This window comes from Oculina patagonica, chromosome 14 (assembly GCF_052425735.1).
Source record: "Oculina patagonica isolate OP01 chromosome 14, crgOcupat, whole genome shotgun sequence".
Classification (NCBI taxonomy): domain Eukaryota; kingdom Metazoa; phylum Cnidaria; class Anthozoa; order Scleractinia; family Oculinidae; genus Oculina; species Oculina patagonica.
Genome location: NC_135771.1, coordinates 6,739,860 through 6,756,375, shown reverse-complemented (window position 1 = coordinate 6,756,375; position 16,516 = coordinate 6,739,860). Strand labels below are relative to the sequence as shown.

Here is a 16,516-nt window from a genome sequence, read left to right as displayed (position 1 = left end):
AAAACACTCAACCCTTAATAGACTTAGACCTAATACTGCATCCCAAATTTTTGACACAATGATATTTCCTATCTTAAGCTACAACAGTGAGATATGGGGGATGTACATGAAACAGAATTTTAAAACTTGGGATAGTTCCCCAATAGAAAAAATTCATCTCAAATTTTGTAAACGGTACTTAGAAGTAAACAATAAGGCCTCGAACATAGCTTGTAGAGCGGAACTTGGAAGATTACCTTTAATTATCCCAATTAACCAGAGAATTATGAAATACTTTGTCTATCTAAACAAGAAAGACAACGACTCAATTGTCAAACAATCTTTTCTTATGTCAAAGAACTTTCACTCTATCAACAACTCCGGATTTTATTCCAATTTTTTGAATTTAATAGAACACTACCATCTCCCCAATTTCGACCCAGAATCTTTAGATAATTATAGAATTAAACGATACACAACCAATATGAAAGAGAAATATATATCTTTCTGGCGACATAGCCTAGAACACTCAAGGAAATTAGAATTTTTTAAAGTTTTTAAAAATGAATACGTTGCATCTGATTATTTAAAACAGTTAAGATATTTTAATGAAAGAAAAAATCTTGTGAAATTTAAATTAAGTAATCACAAACTTATGATTGAACTGGGTAGATATCAGACTGACCATATACCCAGAGCAAATAGATTATCTCCATTGTGCAAGTCAAATCAAGTAGAAAACGAAACACATTTCTTATTAGATTGTAGCAAATACTCTTCCCAAAGGCGGACATTCTTAAAACGAATCAATGAGATAGTACCTGACTTTGAAAGGAAAACAACCTCAGAAAACATTAAACTTCTTATGAACTCTAATGATTATCATGTTAATAAGCTAGTTATGAAGTTTATTTCTTCATGTATGAATTTACGTGATGCATTGTTATTATCAGGTGAAAGCGATGTAACTTAATCAAGTTTTAGTATGATATAATAGGATCGTTTTGTTACTTTTAGTTTAGATATGCTTTTGCAACACTGTAAACGGTAACGGTCATGCAAATAAAGCAATTTATTACTATTACTACTACTACTACTACTACTACTACTACTACTACTACTACTACTACTACTACTACTACTACTACTACTACTACTACTACTACTACTACTACTACTACTACTACTACTACTACTACTACTACTACTACTACCACTACTACTACTACTACTACTACTACTACTACTACTACTACTACTACTACTACTACTACTACTACTACTACTACTACTACTACTAATACTACTACTACTACTACTACTACTACTACTACTAATACTACTACTAATACTACTACTGCTACTGCTACTGCTACTGCTACTGCTACTGCTACTGCTACTGCTACTGCTACTGCTACTGCTACTGCTACTGCTACTGCTACTGCTAATGCTACTACTACTAATGGTGATGATGATGATGATGATGATAACGATAATGTTTATTAACAGTGTTTCCATTTGCGTGGCTCTTCACCTGTTAACTAAAACTAACATGACTAAACATGACTAAAAATTGAAATAACAAATGGAATTACAGTTTACAAATTACAAAGTTAAATTGCGAATGAGATACAAATTAATGTAATGCATTTGTAGGAAATAGGATATATATATAGATAGTAAAATGTCATGGAGTGTGTTTAGAAAATAGAATTTTACTAGGTAACAATTTTTTGAAGGTTTGAAGATGATATTACTATATTTTAAGAAAGAAACTTTTTTTTATAGTTGCAGACAATAGATTGTAGAAGATTATAGAATATTTGTAGAGAAGTAGGGTATTACTAAGTGTGTGTTCTCTTTTGGACAACCGCACTCGCAGTTTGAACGTTTACAGCGTGGAACATTGGTGAGTACCGACATGATCAACTTTCTCGAAATAACACTGAAAACCTACCACATGATGCACGCCTGTGTATGAAAGATACTCCCATTTTGAAAATTGTTATGTCAATAACAGCGAGCAAAACTTGAATATCAAAGCCTTTTTAGAAAAGTACTAGTATAAAAGTTTAGAAGATTTATATCTGAATCATAGACGATTAAAAAGGTATTTATGCAAAATAGAATATAGAGAGTATGTAATTGTAAACAATAGCACGTGAATAATTGCATGTCGCCGGATAGTAAAATACCATATCACTAGGTTAAAGAATATTTGCATTAAATAAAATGTTAGAAGATCATACCGTAAATGTCCTAGAGAAAAGACTATTTGTAGGTAATAAAAATGATAGTTAATCATGGAATATGTGCAGACAAAAGTTTACTAGGTAATAAAATATTTGTAGGTAAAATGTTAGAAGGTCAAAGAATATATATCAGGGTAATAGAATATTTGTAGTAAATAAATTGTTTAAAGATCGTGAAGTATTTTGAGAAAAGACTTATTGTAGGTAGTTACATGGTTGTAAATCATGGAACATGTGCAGACAATCAAAGTTTACTAAGTAATAAAATATTTGTAGGTTAGCGTGAGAAGGTCGTAGAAAATTGGATAATTGTAGGTAAGTTAATGTTAGAAACTCGTATGTGTAGACAATAGAGTTTCACTAGCGAGTAAAATATTTGTAGGTAACATTATTTTAGAAGACCATAGAAAATATGTGGGTAATAAACTGGCAGCAGATCAAAATATTTGTAGATAACGAAATGTTAGTACATCTTAAAATATCTTTAGATGATAGATCATTTGAGGATAATAAAAGGCTTGAAGATCATATATTCTAACATAAAAGATTATTTTAAATTGTGGACAATAGAATGTAAGTAGATTAAAGAATATTTGTAGATAGAAGAGTATTTTGAGGCGATAGAATGTGTGAAGTGAATAAAACTGTCAGGAGCATAAAGTCTTTGTAAAGAATAGAATATTTTAAGATAATAACATTTTAGTATAAAACTATGTTTCTCTCGTTTCACAGTCAGTAAATGTTTGAATTGCCCTAATTGTTTATTTTAACGGCCTGTCCCCGCTATAAGAAGTTTATTTCTTATTAAAATAATTCTTATACCTGCATACTAACATGATAAAACAAAAACTTTTTAGATTTGCTCAGCTACCCCCATATTTTTAACAACCAGCCTGACATGGTGCTTACTGGCCCAGGGTGTTTTTCTGTGTGTGTGTGTGTGTGTGTGTGTGTGTGTGTGTGTGTGTGTGTGTGTGTGTGTGTGTGTGTGTGTGTGTGTGTGTGTGTGTGTGTGGGGGGGGGTACTCGGTTTTTCAAGTGACAGGGATGATGGAATGGGGGAAAAAATCGAGACCCCAGAAAATCCCTTGGGCTTCCAATAGAACCCAAAAAATCCATAGATTAAATATGTACCCCTCAAAAAGCAACAGGAAAACACGTTTGCAGAACTATGCAGCCAAGGTACTACCACGAATCTTCAGATTGTTATAAAATTCCCCAAAACATCTGTCCTTGAAAAAAAATTCTCGCAAAATTTTCTTATCCAAAAAATCTTGGAATCAAACATTTTAACCCCCACCCCAACCCCAGGCTTCGTGTTCATGTTCATGTTTATTTCTTTTGTTTTTCTTGTCTTTCATGGTTCGTAGCACATATCGTGGCATAATACGCATACAACCCAACTTTCTCCGCTATAGTGAAAACTGCTTTAATCAAAGTCTCTTCGAGATATCGACGTTTTTGCATGGAGTATGAGTCGAAGGTTTATCCTGTGCATTGTTCTTCGAACTTATCATTACAGTTTCTTTGTAGTTTAGTTTAACAACTTCCTATGTTTCCGGGTATTTATACACATATTCCTTAACATTACACAAATAAACTGCATGTTGTAAAGCCGATTTATGCAACATTGCTGTCATTCCCTGTCAACGCGAGGTCACGTCCCTAACGACCTAGGCTGATGACGAAATAGAATGTGGCCTAATTTTTAACCGCTCCTAAGCTAAAAGAAGCCCCCATCTCTTGCATTTGTTTTAACTTCAATAATATCTTTGAAAAGAGCGAGTTTTTTGGTATGGTTTATTTTTGACGTTTGTAATTTTTAAACGATGAAAGTGCTAGTGATTATTTATTTGTGTTTTAGTTACGCAATCCATTGTTTGTGCGACGCTTTTTATAGATCGCCTTTCAGACACACGTGCGTTGAGATAAGAAAGCTGACATGTCACTTTTAAAATTGTTATATAACGTTTGTAAATGTGACAAGTCACGTTTTTTTCACGAGATCGCAAGTGATCACCCACAGCGGAAAGTAATCCCTTGAGAAATTAAAACAGTCCCTTGAGAAATTAAAAAAGTCCCTTGAGAGTTTACAAATATGTGGTTCCAAATTTTGACCACATAACCCCTATTCTACGTTTTTAGCTTGTAAACAAGCAAAAACGTCGAAATAAAAGGAATTACAATTATGGCAATAATATATATAGATTTAGCCAGGCCTAAAAGCGGAGCTCCCTTATTTATTTATTTATTTATTTTTCACTGGAGGATATAATATATTTTCTCCTTCTGATTAATAAGCGGCCAAAGCACTAAATGTGTACTATGGCCCTAAGGTGCTAGACAAATTGAAACCACCCACGGTATCGGGCAACAAAATGCTCGCAGCAGAACAAATTATCTTGCGGCCGTTGAGGCAGAGAAAAATAAACTCATGGTGCTTTATAAAATTACATAAGTAATCTAACATCTTAAAATATAAAGATCTATAAAATAGTTTCAAGTTTCTCTTACAGATTTGTTTGCAAAAGAGACGGTAATTTAGTTTGTGGATAAAAGCCCCATCACTTTTTTTGGCCTATGATTAACATCGCTGCACTTCACTTAAATGGGTTGCTCACGTACACATTATAAAATTAAAAATAAATCGGTGGTTATCATTTACCTCTTGCCGTGTGTACAGTTTGAGCAACTTTTAATGCACACTAAATGATCTCTACGAGTTATTCAGTGTTAAAGGGAGCTCCATTAAGACGAAGAAATTGCGTTGAATTACTTCAAAAACACTGAGCTACTCAGATGGTGTAAAATATAATTTTCAGTATAAATAAGCTTACAAATATTTTAGGCAAGCTTTTATGTTTTGCCGTCGCTTAACAATTCGTTAAACTTTGCCTAAATGTACTATTTTAATCTATTCAATTCAATGTAAGGAAATGTAAGGCTTTAAGTGGGAATAAACTGACAGCAATATAAAATAAACTTCCAAAAGAAGATCACGGCGCTGTCCGAGTGCACCGGGAAGCCTGTTCGCAGGTTAACTTACGGCCGGCAAAATGAATAAATTCCGGATAAATAAATTACCTCATTAAAGCTTACAAGTGTTGCAGAAGCGGCAAAGTATTTCTGACAAAATTTAAAGACACTCAATAGGCAATACGGAACTCGAAAATGCGTCCAGAAAGCAAAAACGTTTGGTTTAATATCATAATATAAACGGAACTCAGCAAATTTTGTTACCTTACATTTTCGGCTTTTCCCTTACCTCAGCGGCCTTGATTGATAGTTAGTTCAGCTTTGCTTCAAAGACTTGATGCTTATGTCCCTCCAAATCGAGTGAAAAATGAAGGAAAAACGTTTTTTCCTCCGAAAATGCTTAGATTTTATAAACTGTTTCTTCAGCTAAACACTGCAGACTTCTGAAGTTGACGTAACTTACCGTTTGTGTAGCCACGGCAAGCCGTGAAAAGCGTCTAAAAATCCCGGATGACTATCGCCGCCATCTTGCACGATTCATTCACGCGCCTGCGACCCATTCCGCTAGCCAAGTTGACCATGAAAACTCAAATGAATGGTTTTATGAGTATGGATGCTCCGCTATTAATGAACGTCAGCAAAAGACATTAAGGAATGAGCATAAGCAAAACAACGGTTAAACTGCATACGAAAAATCATGCAGTAACCCCCCCCCCCCCCCCCGTCCCCCGCAAGAAGTGTGTTCGTTTTTCTTATGCGCCTATGATTATGCTTCTGCTCAAGCCAAGTGAAATGTGTCTTTAAAGTAAAAAAAAAATAATTGCTGCTTATTTGAGAGCCTTTTCAAAATAAGAAGAATGGCGTTTTCCTTTTTAAAATATCTTCTTTCTTTTTTTAACACAAAAACTTGAATATCTCTTAAACTTAAAAAGATTTTTTTTTTACTTCATAGGCACTTTTTAAAAAAAAACCTTTCTTACAGTTGCAATGAAAGTGATTATAGTGAAATGCTGGCCACAAAACTTGAGGATATCCCGACATTCACAAGCTTAAGGAAATTTTACACTTTAGTCTATTGTTTCATCAAATTATTCTTGAAAACGTTATTTAAGAAAACCGAACCACATGCAAGCTAAATCCAAGAAAAAGCATTTTAGCGGAGACTTTGAACATTACAACTACAGCCAACGCGTCAACACACAGGGTTACCATCCTCTGAGAGGTAAAAGGGCTGATATCAAGTAGTTTAATGTCATGCTATCAAAGTCGACATCAAAGGCGTTTCTCAGGAAAACGTCAAGTCGCAACGGATATTGCGTGCCGTAGTCAGATGAAACAGAAACAGCCAACATGTCGGAGTTTACACGCAAGCTGTATTTCCGGGTGGCTTTCTTCGCTTTTCTTCTCCCTTTGGCTTTAGGTAAGCTCAGTATTACTTGTAAACTGTCAATATAAGTTAAAGTTTGATCGAATCAAACTACTGAAGTTTGTTTAAACGCGTGCTCTTTGTGACGAAAGGGAAACATTCCATTGCATTTCACAAAAGGTGGTCAAGCTTCTAAATCAAAGGAAACATCGCAGCTAAGTAAACTGCAGTTTAAGTTTCTTTATATCACAGCCTTATGTAACCCTGGCACAAGTCAGTTACAGCTTAGATACTCGGATCTTTTGAGAACTTTGCTCTTTTTTTCAATATTTAATCTCTCAGTTATTAATGGCAATTACTTCCTGTTGCTGGGATTTTGACCGTTTCATAAATCGTCGTTTTTCTTTGGTTCTCTTACGATACAAATCTTCCAAATTGGTTTCACATCCGAGTCACTAATGAACGGGCATAAATCGACTTATAACGACGACAGGACCAGATTAAAGCCCGCTCAGACTATCAAGTATGATAATGAAACACATTCCCTGCGACGCTTTAAATAATACTACTTAAATCTCTGTAACTTTTTATAAGTTATGATTTTGCAAAACGGAAAGGGATTTGTGTGTTTGTGTTCAATTAGCAGTCCCTGCAATTATCAGAAAGTGTACTTTCCCTTATAACAATTAATCTCCTGTTATTTTATTAAGTCGTCGTACCACTATGCAAATCAAGCATAGTCTTATAACACTTGACTAACTTTTCCTTGTGACTATGAATAGTGTACCTCAATTACGTAATTGTCTCAATGTCACGCAGTGGGAATTGTTCATGTCTCTAACATGGAATCAACTTTATTAAAACTTTACATTGTCCACACTAGAGAACAATCGCTAAACTAAGTACTAAGTCAGTAAAAAGTTTTAACTGAAATCGCAGTGGAATGTAGGGTTTCTATTTATATAGTCGTGACATGAGTGATCTTTCATTATTTTCATTAAAGTGCAGTCAGTCGTACCAAATAAGAACTTTACTGCTCACGCACTGTAGTTCATTTCACTTTCGGTAACCTTTTTAAAGAGACTTTACTGTGACTTTTAATCATCGTAACCAACAATAACAACATAACAGAAGCAGACAATGTGATGTAGTTCCTTTAAAGCTTATGTTGTTATGCACGAGTCATGATGCAATATACCTGAATGTGGCTTTCACGCAGTTATATTGCTTATGCGGTGGTAGCTAGTGGTTGAAGCTCTCTCGGTATGTGTTTTAACTTATCCTAGCTCGAGAGGAAGAAATATTTTTGAACCGAATCTCACGTACCGTAATAACCGAAGACTGGTCCGAGTAAGATGTAAGTAAGCAGAACAAAGATTTAGCAAATAGAGTTATTAAAGAACTGATTTAAGACTACATCGCTATGCCCGCCGGAGAAACTTTCAAGTTGATTGGCTAAAAACAGCGAGGCGAGGAATTTTCGCGATATTGCATTGCGTTGTTTGTTTACGTTGTACGTTGTCAAATGAAGCTAAAAGTAATGCAGTTTCAGTAATGAAACTGATATACTCATTCACAAGATTAAGAAGTACAATTGTACAAAGAAGGTTCTTATTTTTCTGAGCTTTGGACATTGCGTGAGTGCATAGAGAAAATGGGATTGTAGCCAAATTTTATATTTCATGTGGCTTCGTGATCGGCACGATATCGATCAATTGTTTCGCGTAAAGTTTTAAGTGGAATCCACTCGACAGACAATCGCATGACAATAAAAAAGCAAAGGAAATCATATTGTAAAATAAGGCCATAATATCAAGTCAGATTAAATAAAGTAAACTGGTTTGCTTGTTTTCTTTTTTTTTTTCTTTCAATGTATCGTTTTTAGATTGCTGGTGTGCCAGACTCTCTTAAAAACAACCTCTTGAAAATGAAAGAAAAAGCTTGTGAATGTTGCACGCAATAGTGGTGTGTTCTTTTTTCTCTTTTTTTTTTTATGCTTCGTCACATCCAGGTTTAGGTAAAAGAAAATGTCCTGCAGTCAATTCAATTGAATACAGTTTTTTTGAAAATGTGCGTTATTTGGCTTGATGTGTTTTCTGAACTTTGCTGGTTTTTCGTGTACCTATATACTTTTTTCTTTCTTTTTTTTTTTGCATTCATAACAAGGATTTCGGCAGGGGCTGCAAGATAGACCACAACATGTACAGAGATTACGGCCTAAACACTTAGGGGAAATATCTACTATTAAATCGTTTAGTGTAATTCCGGCATTGCATGTTCCATGAAAATCTCTCGACTACTTAGCACAACCAACCACATTCGCGTCACCATAGCCCTTTCGTTTCTCTTAGCCGGATTGGCACGAGAAAACGTTTCCTCGTGCCAAGGCCCTGCCGGCTAAGAGAAACGAAAAGGGCTATGGGGACGAGAATGAACCCATTCTCGTCCCCATAGCCCTTTCGTTTCTCTTACCCGGCTTGGCACGAGAAAACGGAGGGCTCTGGGGACATAGGATTTTTGAATTAATTCGAATTTTTTTGATTGGCTGTTTGGAACAAAGAATTCCTAAACGGAAGTCGTAAACGTAACGACTCTCTCATACATTCTTTTGAAACGTCGTGACTGCATACATGAAGACCGGAAGTCCTAGAATCTAGGACTGGAAATCCTGTGTCCCCAGAGCCCTTTGTTTCCTCGTGCCAAGGCCCAGCCGGCTAAGAGAAACGAAAGGGCTATGGGGACGAGAATGGAATGAACCAACCAAAAAACAGCCTGGTACCCAGGTTTTTTTCTCGGTGTGGTGCTTTTCGGCTGCGGGCAGCCGCGTCCAATTTTGCGCGGGAAAATTAAAAGCATTTCAAGGAAGGGCTACTAAGCCAGGATATCTAGCGACCGTCGTGACCGAAGAGTTTCTAGGACTTTTAGACGTTTCGCATGTTGTGCGTTTTAACCAAATTACTCCCTCTCTGTGATATTTAAAACGCCGAAAATCAAACGAAATGGCGGCTATTAACACTTTGGATCAAATGGTAAGTTTAGTTCACAAAATGAAATGGAACTTGTCTTCTATAATTTCCTTTTGTTTATGATATTCCTAGGATTATATTTCTTGTCTTTTATTTCTTTTGTTTTAATTCATACGTCCTCTTTGTCTCGTACTTAAAGAAAGAAGAAACTGAGAAGTTTCCTAAGCTTATGTAACAAGTTGGGTTCACACGTATTTTAAAATGTTTGCCTGTTAGCTTATAAATTATTTGGAGTATATATTAATACTTCTATGTTTCTAAAAGTAGCTAGGACATTGAAGCATTAGGCATTTAATATGCCGGCATAATGGTGTCATTTTACAGCAAAACAGTGATATTTTACGTCTTATATTGAGCAGTTTTTCATTTTGCGGAAAATATTGAAAATAACAGTCGTTAGATAGGGGCTGTGGTTAGTATTACAGCTGCACTTACATGTAATTCTGAAGTGGTTGTTAAGCCTGGGTCTGTTTCCTCCCTCCCTCCCTTCTTCCCTCCCCCCATCCCTCCCTCTCTCCCCCGTCCCCTTCTTCCCTTCCCTTCCTTCCTCCCTCCCTGCCTACCTGCTTGCCTGCTGGATGGTCTACTGGCCAGTCGGGCAGTCAATCCATCTGTGTTTTCCTTTTTTTCGCCATTCATACCTTTATTATTTTGTTTGTCTGATTGTTTATTAATTTTTTTATTTTTGTTTTTAATTAATTTTCTTTTTTCTGATGAAAAGGGGGAGGGGTTCTGACATAATTTGAAGAATAATAGTTTGTTTTTTAGGTTGACTCCAAGGAGCGTAATGCTTGCATTTCAGGGGAATAATCTGTTGAGTCCACTTTCAAGGAACCAAAAGTATATCACAATGTATTTCTTACTGCAGGAGACTGTATTAATTTGGATCTTGGAATGGAAAGAGGATCAATTCCAGACAGTAATATAACTGCTTCATCTGTACAAGATGCCAACACACCAGCCAAGAATGGTCGACTGAGCTTTGCATCAGGATCATCATGGTGTGCAGCAACAAGTGACACTAATCCATATCTACAGATTGATTTAGAAACACTTCATATCATCTGTGCTGTGTCCACTCAAGGGAATTCTAAAGCAGATCAGTGGGTGACAAACTATACACTACAATCATCTACAGATGGGTCAACTTGGAAAAATTATACAGAAATTGGACAAGTTAAGGTGCATGTAACAAGTCATATATATGTATTGTACATACTAGTTTGGTTTAGTACTCATGGTTGCATCAGACTACAGGCACTTTCCATTTCCCACTTTTGACCAAAAATTCTAGATATTTCGGAACTAGAGCGAATTGCACAAAAATTTCCTGGGAAAGTTTCCAAAAAATCTGGAAAGTGTTGACTTTCCGAAATGCAAACCATTCATCCCAAAACCATCCAATGGAAAGCGCCCTACATGTATGTAAATGTGCACACCATGTACAGGCATGTTCTATTGATTGAAATGTTAATATTCTTTCAATGCTTTCTTTTTAATTTCAGACTCTTAGAGGAAATAGTGACAGAAACTCAGAGGTAAAGCACATTCTTTATGAAGGTGTTTTAGCAAGATATTTGCATTTTCTGCCTGAAACACATCATGGTGGTGTGTGTTTGAGAGCAGAAGTGTTTGGAGTGAAGCAAAAACCAGGTGATTATTACTTGTAGTAATAAAAACAGCTTAAGGTGGACACTGCTGGACCCTGTAACTTGCATGCAGTCAATCTAAGTTAGCTCATCTTCACACTGCTACTTAACTGACAAGTACTTGTATCTAAAAAAAGCAACCTTTCCCCACTAGAAAAGTCTCCTTTTCAATTATTTTGAGATGGAAGAAACTCTGCTCTGACTCATAACTATCACTATTGGATGAGAACCTGTGAAAAACCTGTGAAAAAGCATGTGACACAAAAACACCCTCTGAAAAAACATGTGAAGTTTGCAAGGGCTAAATTTTGTTCGAAAAACACAAAATTTAGTACCTGTGAAAAAACCTATAAATTTTAGGACCTGTGAAAAAACCTGTGAAAAAATATGTGAAAACTTGTAGTTCACAGGTTCTTTCACAGGATAATTCACAGGTTTTTCACAGGTTCTCATCCAATAGTGAATGATGTTTGATAAAATAAATAAATAAATAAATAAATAAATCACACGAGCCGACGGCCGGCAGCCTTTGTCTGCTATAGATTATTCGACGAGCAATTCGCGTATTCCTTCGCAACGTTCAACGACTAACCAATTTTAATGTCATTTACTGGTGAGTTCATGATTTTTCTTTCGTTTCAATGTTTTACATTTTAGATAAAAAAAATATTTCCTCTATGAACAGTTAGAACGTATTTTAGCGAGGGTATCGCTCCGGTCTCAGTCTCGGGCACAATTGTAGAAAATAATTCTAGGAATAAATAATTTTCCTTTTAGCCGTTACAAATTATTGAAAATTTGAATTATGACTAGGTACTCGACAATAAATTTCTCTTACGTTCCACTCCGTTTTTTCGCGGTCATAACACAGTTGTAATGTGGACAAACAGAACGTATTTTCGGCGATAGAATCGCTTAGGTTTTAGACCCGAGGAGAGAGTGATTTAGTAAAAAAAAAAAACAGTATCCTTTTGCGATCAGTTTATTTGAATTTTTGGCTGTATTTTGGCTCACCTTGAACGGTCCTTAGAATACTAGAAAATTCGAACTTTTATAGAATATATAGTCGCGAACGCGTACTTTCTGTACTTTCTTTCTTTCTTTTCTCCACGCGGCGTTACATTTTTTTCCTACATAAAATATGAAAAGCTGACCAGCTTGGCCTACGCAAATGCCGTGGTACCAAAGAGAAACGAGTCCGAGAAAAGAGAGGTAGACTTTTTTAAGGAAAAAAAAAGACAATTATTTATCGAACACTCGCACGACCTGACAAGAGCGATGAAGTTTATAACGTCGCGCGAATTTCCAGTTTTGCGCGTGGTAGGTTCTGGTTTATATTTCCCATGGCAAGCGGCTGTCAAAGGAAGACAAAAGATGCTGTCACGAGAACAATAGAACCACTTTGATAAAGCCCATGTTCACAAGTTTTAAATCACTTCCGGTCAGGTCAAGTGAAGTCACAGAGCTAACGAAAAGACGCTTGTAAAATCAACCCAAAATTAAGCAGGAAAACGGGTATCCGAACAAACAAATCAAACATCATCTATTCATTTGGCCTTAAATCAAGCTAGGTGTGAGGTAATAGCACTTTTTGTTCAATAATAAGAAAATTATGCCTCGAAATAAATCAGCCCTGATTTTAGTTTCATCCCTTGCTCCTTTCTCTCTCTCTCTCTCGCTCTCCCGTTGAGAATTAATAGTTAATAACGAGAATGGAAATACGAGACGTGTTAACTGCGTCGTTATTTACGGAGCGTCAGACAAGGCTTGCTCAAACCGTTTTCGCACCGATTCAAATACCATTTTAAGGACAAAGAAAGACACAAGAGCACAACCATTTTAAGGACAAAGAAAGACACAGGAGCACAGGTAACAAACATATCTTTATTTTCATTATTAACTTTGCCAATACAGCGTTCGGGTTCCCTGTGATTGTACTAATTGTGGACACTGTAAATAGATAATGATGCAATCAATGGATCTTATTAATGATGATCTAGTCATCATCCATAATTGTGGATAAAACTAACCTGAGTTTTTAAACAGGTTGTACCGCAGCATTCTGTTTGCCTGTTTGAACTATCTGCTTATTGGCAACTGAGCCAACAGTGACATTTTCCGCATGCTGTTTATTTTACCTTAGATGACTATTGAGACCCAGGGGGGTTACATGTGACATATGACATAATTATGATCATGTGTGAAGTTATGCTAGCTCATACTCAATATGAATTGTTACAAGTCAGTGACTCCTTCTATACCCATCTTAAAATATTGAAAAAGAGGACTCTGGTAGCAGGAAAAAGTGCACTACACTCACGTCTATAATCATTTAGATCATGATATGATGATATGGGTGCTTATATAGCGTATTTACAAAGCTCGTGATCAATGCGCTTCACAATTCGGAGGTTAATACTCTATCAATTCATCACAGTTGTATGTAGATGAGGTCAGAGCAGTGTCTCCTTACAGTAACTCCTTACAAGTCAGAGCAGTGACTCCTTCTATATACCCATCTTAAAATATTGAAAAAGGGGACTCTGGTAGCAGGAAAAAGTGCACTAGTTACACTCACGTCTATAATCATTTAGATCATGATATGATGATATGGGTGCTTATATAGCGCATTTACAAAGCTCGTGATCAATGTGCTTCACAATTCGGAGGTTAATCCTCTATCAATTCATCACAGTTGTATGTAGATGAGGTCAGATCATTGTTAACAGCTTTAATGAACACCATGGGTAGGATATGATGGGATTAAAATACAGGTAAGAATTTAAATGTTGTCTTGTTTACAAACACAGAAAATCTTGCACTTGGAAAGCCTACAAATCAGTCTTCAACATCCAGCAGCAATCCACAGGTTGGTGCTGCTGTATCAGGAAGAGCAGTTGACGGAAATCCTGATACTGAAATGACTAACGGACACTGTTCGCATACAAAGGAAAACAACCCCAGCTGGTGGAGAGTGGATCTGGGTTCAGATCATGTGCCAGTCTCTGAAATATACATTGTCAACAGGTTCTCTACGCGCACAGACGTACAGCAAAGAAGTGAGGACTATAAAATAACACTGGGTAAGTATAATCGATCTGTTTTAATGTTAGTATATTGTAGCAGTAGGTGGGTAAAGTCTGTGTAGAGCCTAGTGGCCCATCAGGCGGAGCTTATCCCGGTTTCGAGTTGACTTTGTAACCAGACTATTTTTACTAAGGTGCCTGGTCTTCTCTGAAACCCAGACCCCTTCAAGTGTTCATTCTCTTTTTTTTATTTTTTTTGCCCGACCGACCGACCCACCATCACAAGAGACGGGGCGATGAGAAACAAAACTTTTTATTGGGATGGCCTAATTAAGTGACTAGGAGTACATGTACCTCTAGCCCTACTTCTCCCTGGATGGGATGCTAGTCATCACAGGGTTTTTACCTCAGCCTAGTATTAAAATAGATTGCTGGTACCCATTTATATGCTTCAGTGGTACATAATGTGTCAGCAGACAACCATATATTTTGAATCCTGACTTGAGCAGAGAGGAGCAAAATTGTAAATAACCTTCCCAACACTCTCGTCTGCAAAATGTACATGTCTAATTTATGAAAGTTCTGTTTCATAATGATGGCAGGTGGCTCCTCAACTGTGGCAAACAACCCAGCATGTAAAGGACTCTACAGTTTTATTCAATTCAAAGCATCAGCTGTATGTTTCACTAATCCTCTGAAGACTGGTAGATATGTTGGTATAATGACCACACAGAGACAATTTCTCCAGTTATGTGAGGTGGAAGTTTATTCACGAGGTATCTCAACATAAAAGTAGTGACATTTAATGCTGCAGATAATCAATTGCTTATTGCCCATTGGCACCCAGGAAATTAATTTGTGATTGCTCTTTGAAAATCAGGAAATCATTGACACGGCTTTCTTTTGGCTTATATTTCCACTGAATGTCCACTCAATGTTGCTGCTTGTGTCTTCTTAATTGCAAATCAATTTTACAACACACAGGAATTTTGGCTATGATACTTTGTATCATTAAGCTTTAACTAATCTGTATATACTCATTGTGTTTCCACAGACTATATATCCTTATTTATCCATGCTTTTCATAATAAACGGTATTAAGTCATAATGGTTATCATCTATCTTAGTGATTTTGTGTGTGGAAAAAGATGGTTCTTAATTGTACAGAAAACAATTATTGAATGGAGGTGAACATCAGGTCAAAGTATTAGCAACTGTGTGACCATGAGAAATAATTGTTACAAATCAAAATTACATACAGCGATAATATTCATTTGATAGTTGTGGCAGAGAGGTGTTTCCTGTTCAAGTTCCTTTTTTTACCTCTAATTGTAGCATTAGTATTTTTCACACCATTTAAGGTTCTGCAAGGATTTCTTTAACTCGACTTGGGTTGCCAATGGTAGCAGGGTTTGCTTAAAGTACATCAGTTTAGTTGTTTCACTTTGGTTCATTATTGAAGATTTTGTTCCCTCCATTTTGGATGTAGAATAGTTTTTGTAATTGCCCAGCCCAACCCCTCAAAACTGAAAATACCTTATCCCACATCGTATTAGCAGGAAAATATATGCATGTGTTTCCTGAGTATCCTTTGATCAAAAAACTCCAAAATTTACTTATTATTCTGGTTATTTCATATTCCATTTAAGAAAATCTGGCATTTGGCAAGCAAACATCTCAGATAAGTACAATTCATGGTGGTTTAAGCAGTCTAGCAGTGGATGGAAACAGCGAAACAAACTATCACTCAGGATCCTGTACACATACAAAAGGGGCAAATCAACCCTGGTGGAGAGTGGACCTGGGACAAGTGGAGCCTGTTTCTGAACTGTACATAGTCAACAGAGGAGATGGATCTTGGTCATACAGATTGAGTAACTTTGAGATCAGAGTGGGTAGGTTAATTCATTAGCATTAGTGACATTGCCTTTCATGGGGGCGTGTTTAAAACACGAAATGGCGAAATGGCGAAACGGCGAAATGGCGAAATGGCGAAATGACGAAATGGCAAAATGTTAAGATAAATACACGTAAATAATATAGTTTGGTTTCCTTTTGAACTTCAAGGTAGTTCTGTTTACATGTCTAGACTGAGTTATTTCAAGGGAACATTTCAATGTTCTGGCCCAGGAATATAATGAATACTTGTCACTTATCACAATGCCAAATTAAACGTATTGCTGAAAAGGCCGCAGCACACCAGGATATTTTTTTCATTTAGTACTTGCCAAGTTGCCTATCA

General features: G+C 36.4%; 2 protein-coding genes across 2 annotated transcripts in view; both read left to right on the top strand.

Moving 5' to 3' along the window:
• The window catches only part of LOC144638204 (carbohydrate sulfotransferase 3-like), a 76,600-nt gene that overhangs the window by 43,727 nt on the left and 16,357 nt on the right, over positions 1–16,516 (top strand). The window lies entirely within an intron of this gene.
• LOC144638252 (neuropilin-2-like) lies at positions 6,498–15,064 on the top strand. The gene is made up of 5 exons (XM_078497467.1): positions 6,498–6,627; positions 10,468–10,781; positions 11,105–11,252; positions 14,059–14,331; positions 14,877–15,064. The coding sequence occupies exons 1-5, from the start codon at positions 6,558–6,560 to the stop codon at positions 15,062–15,064; spliced, it is 993 nt and encodes a 330-aa protein (XP_078353593.1). The 5' UTR covers positions 6,498–6,557.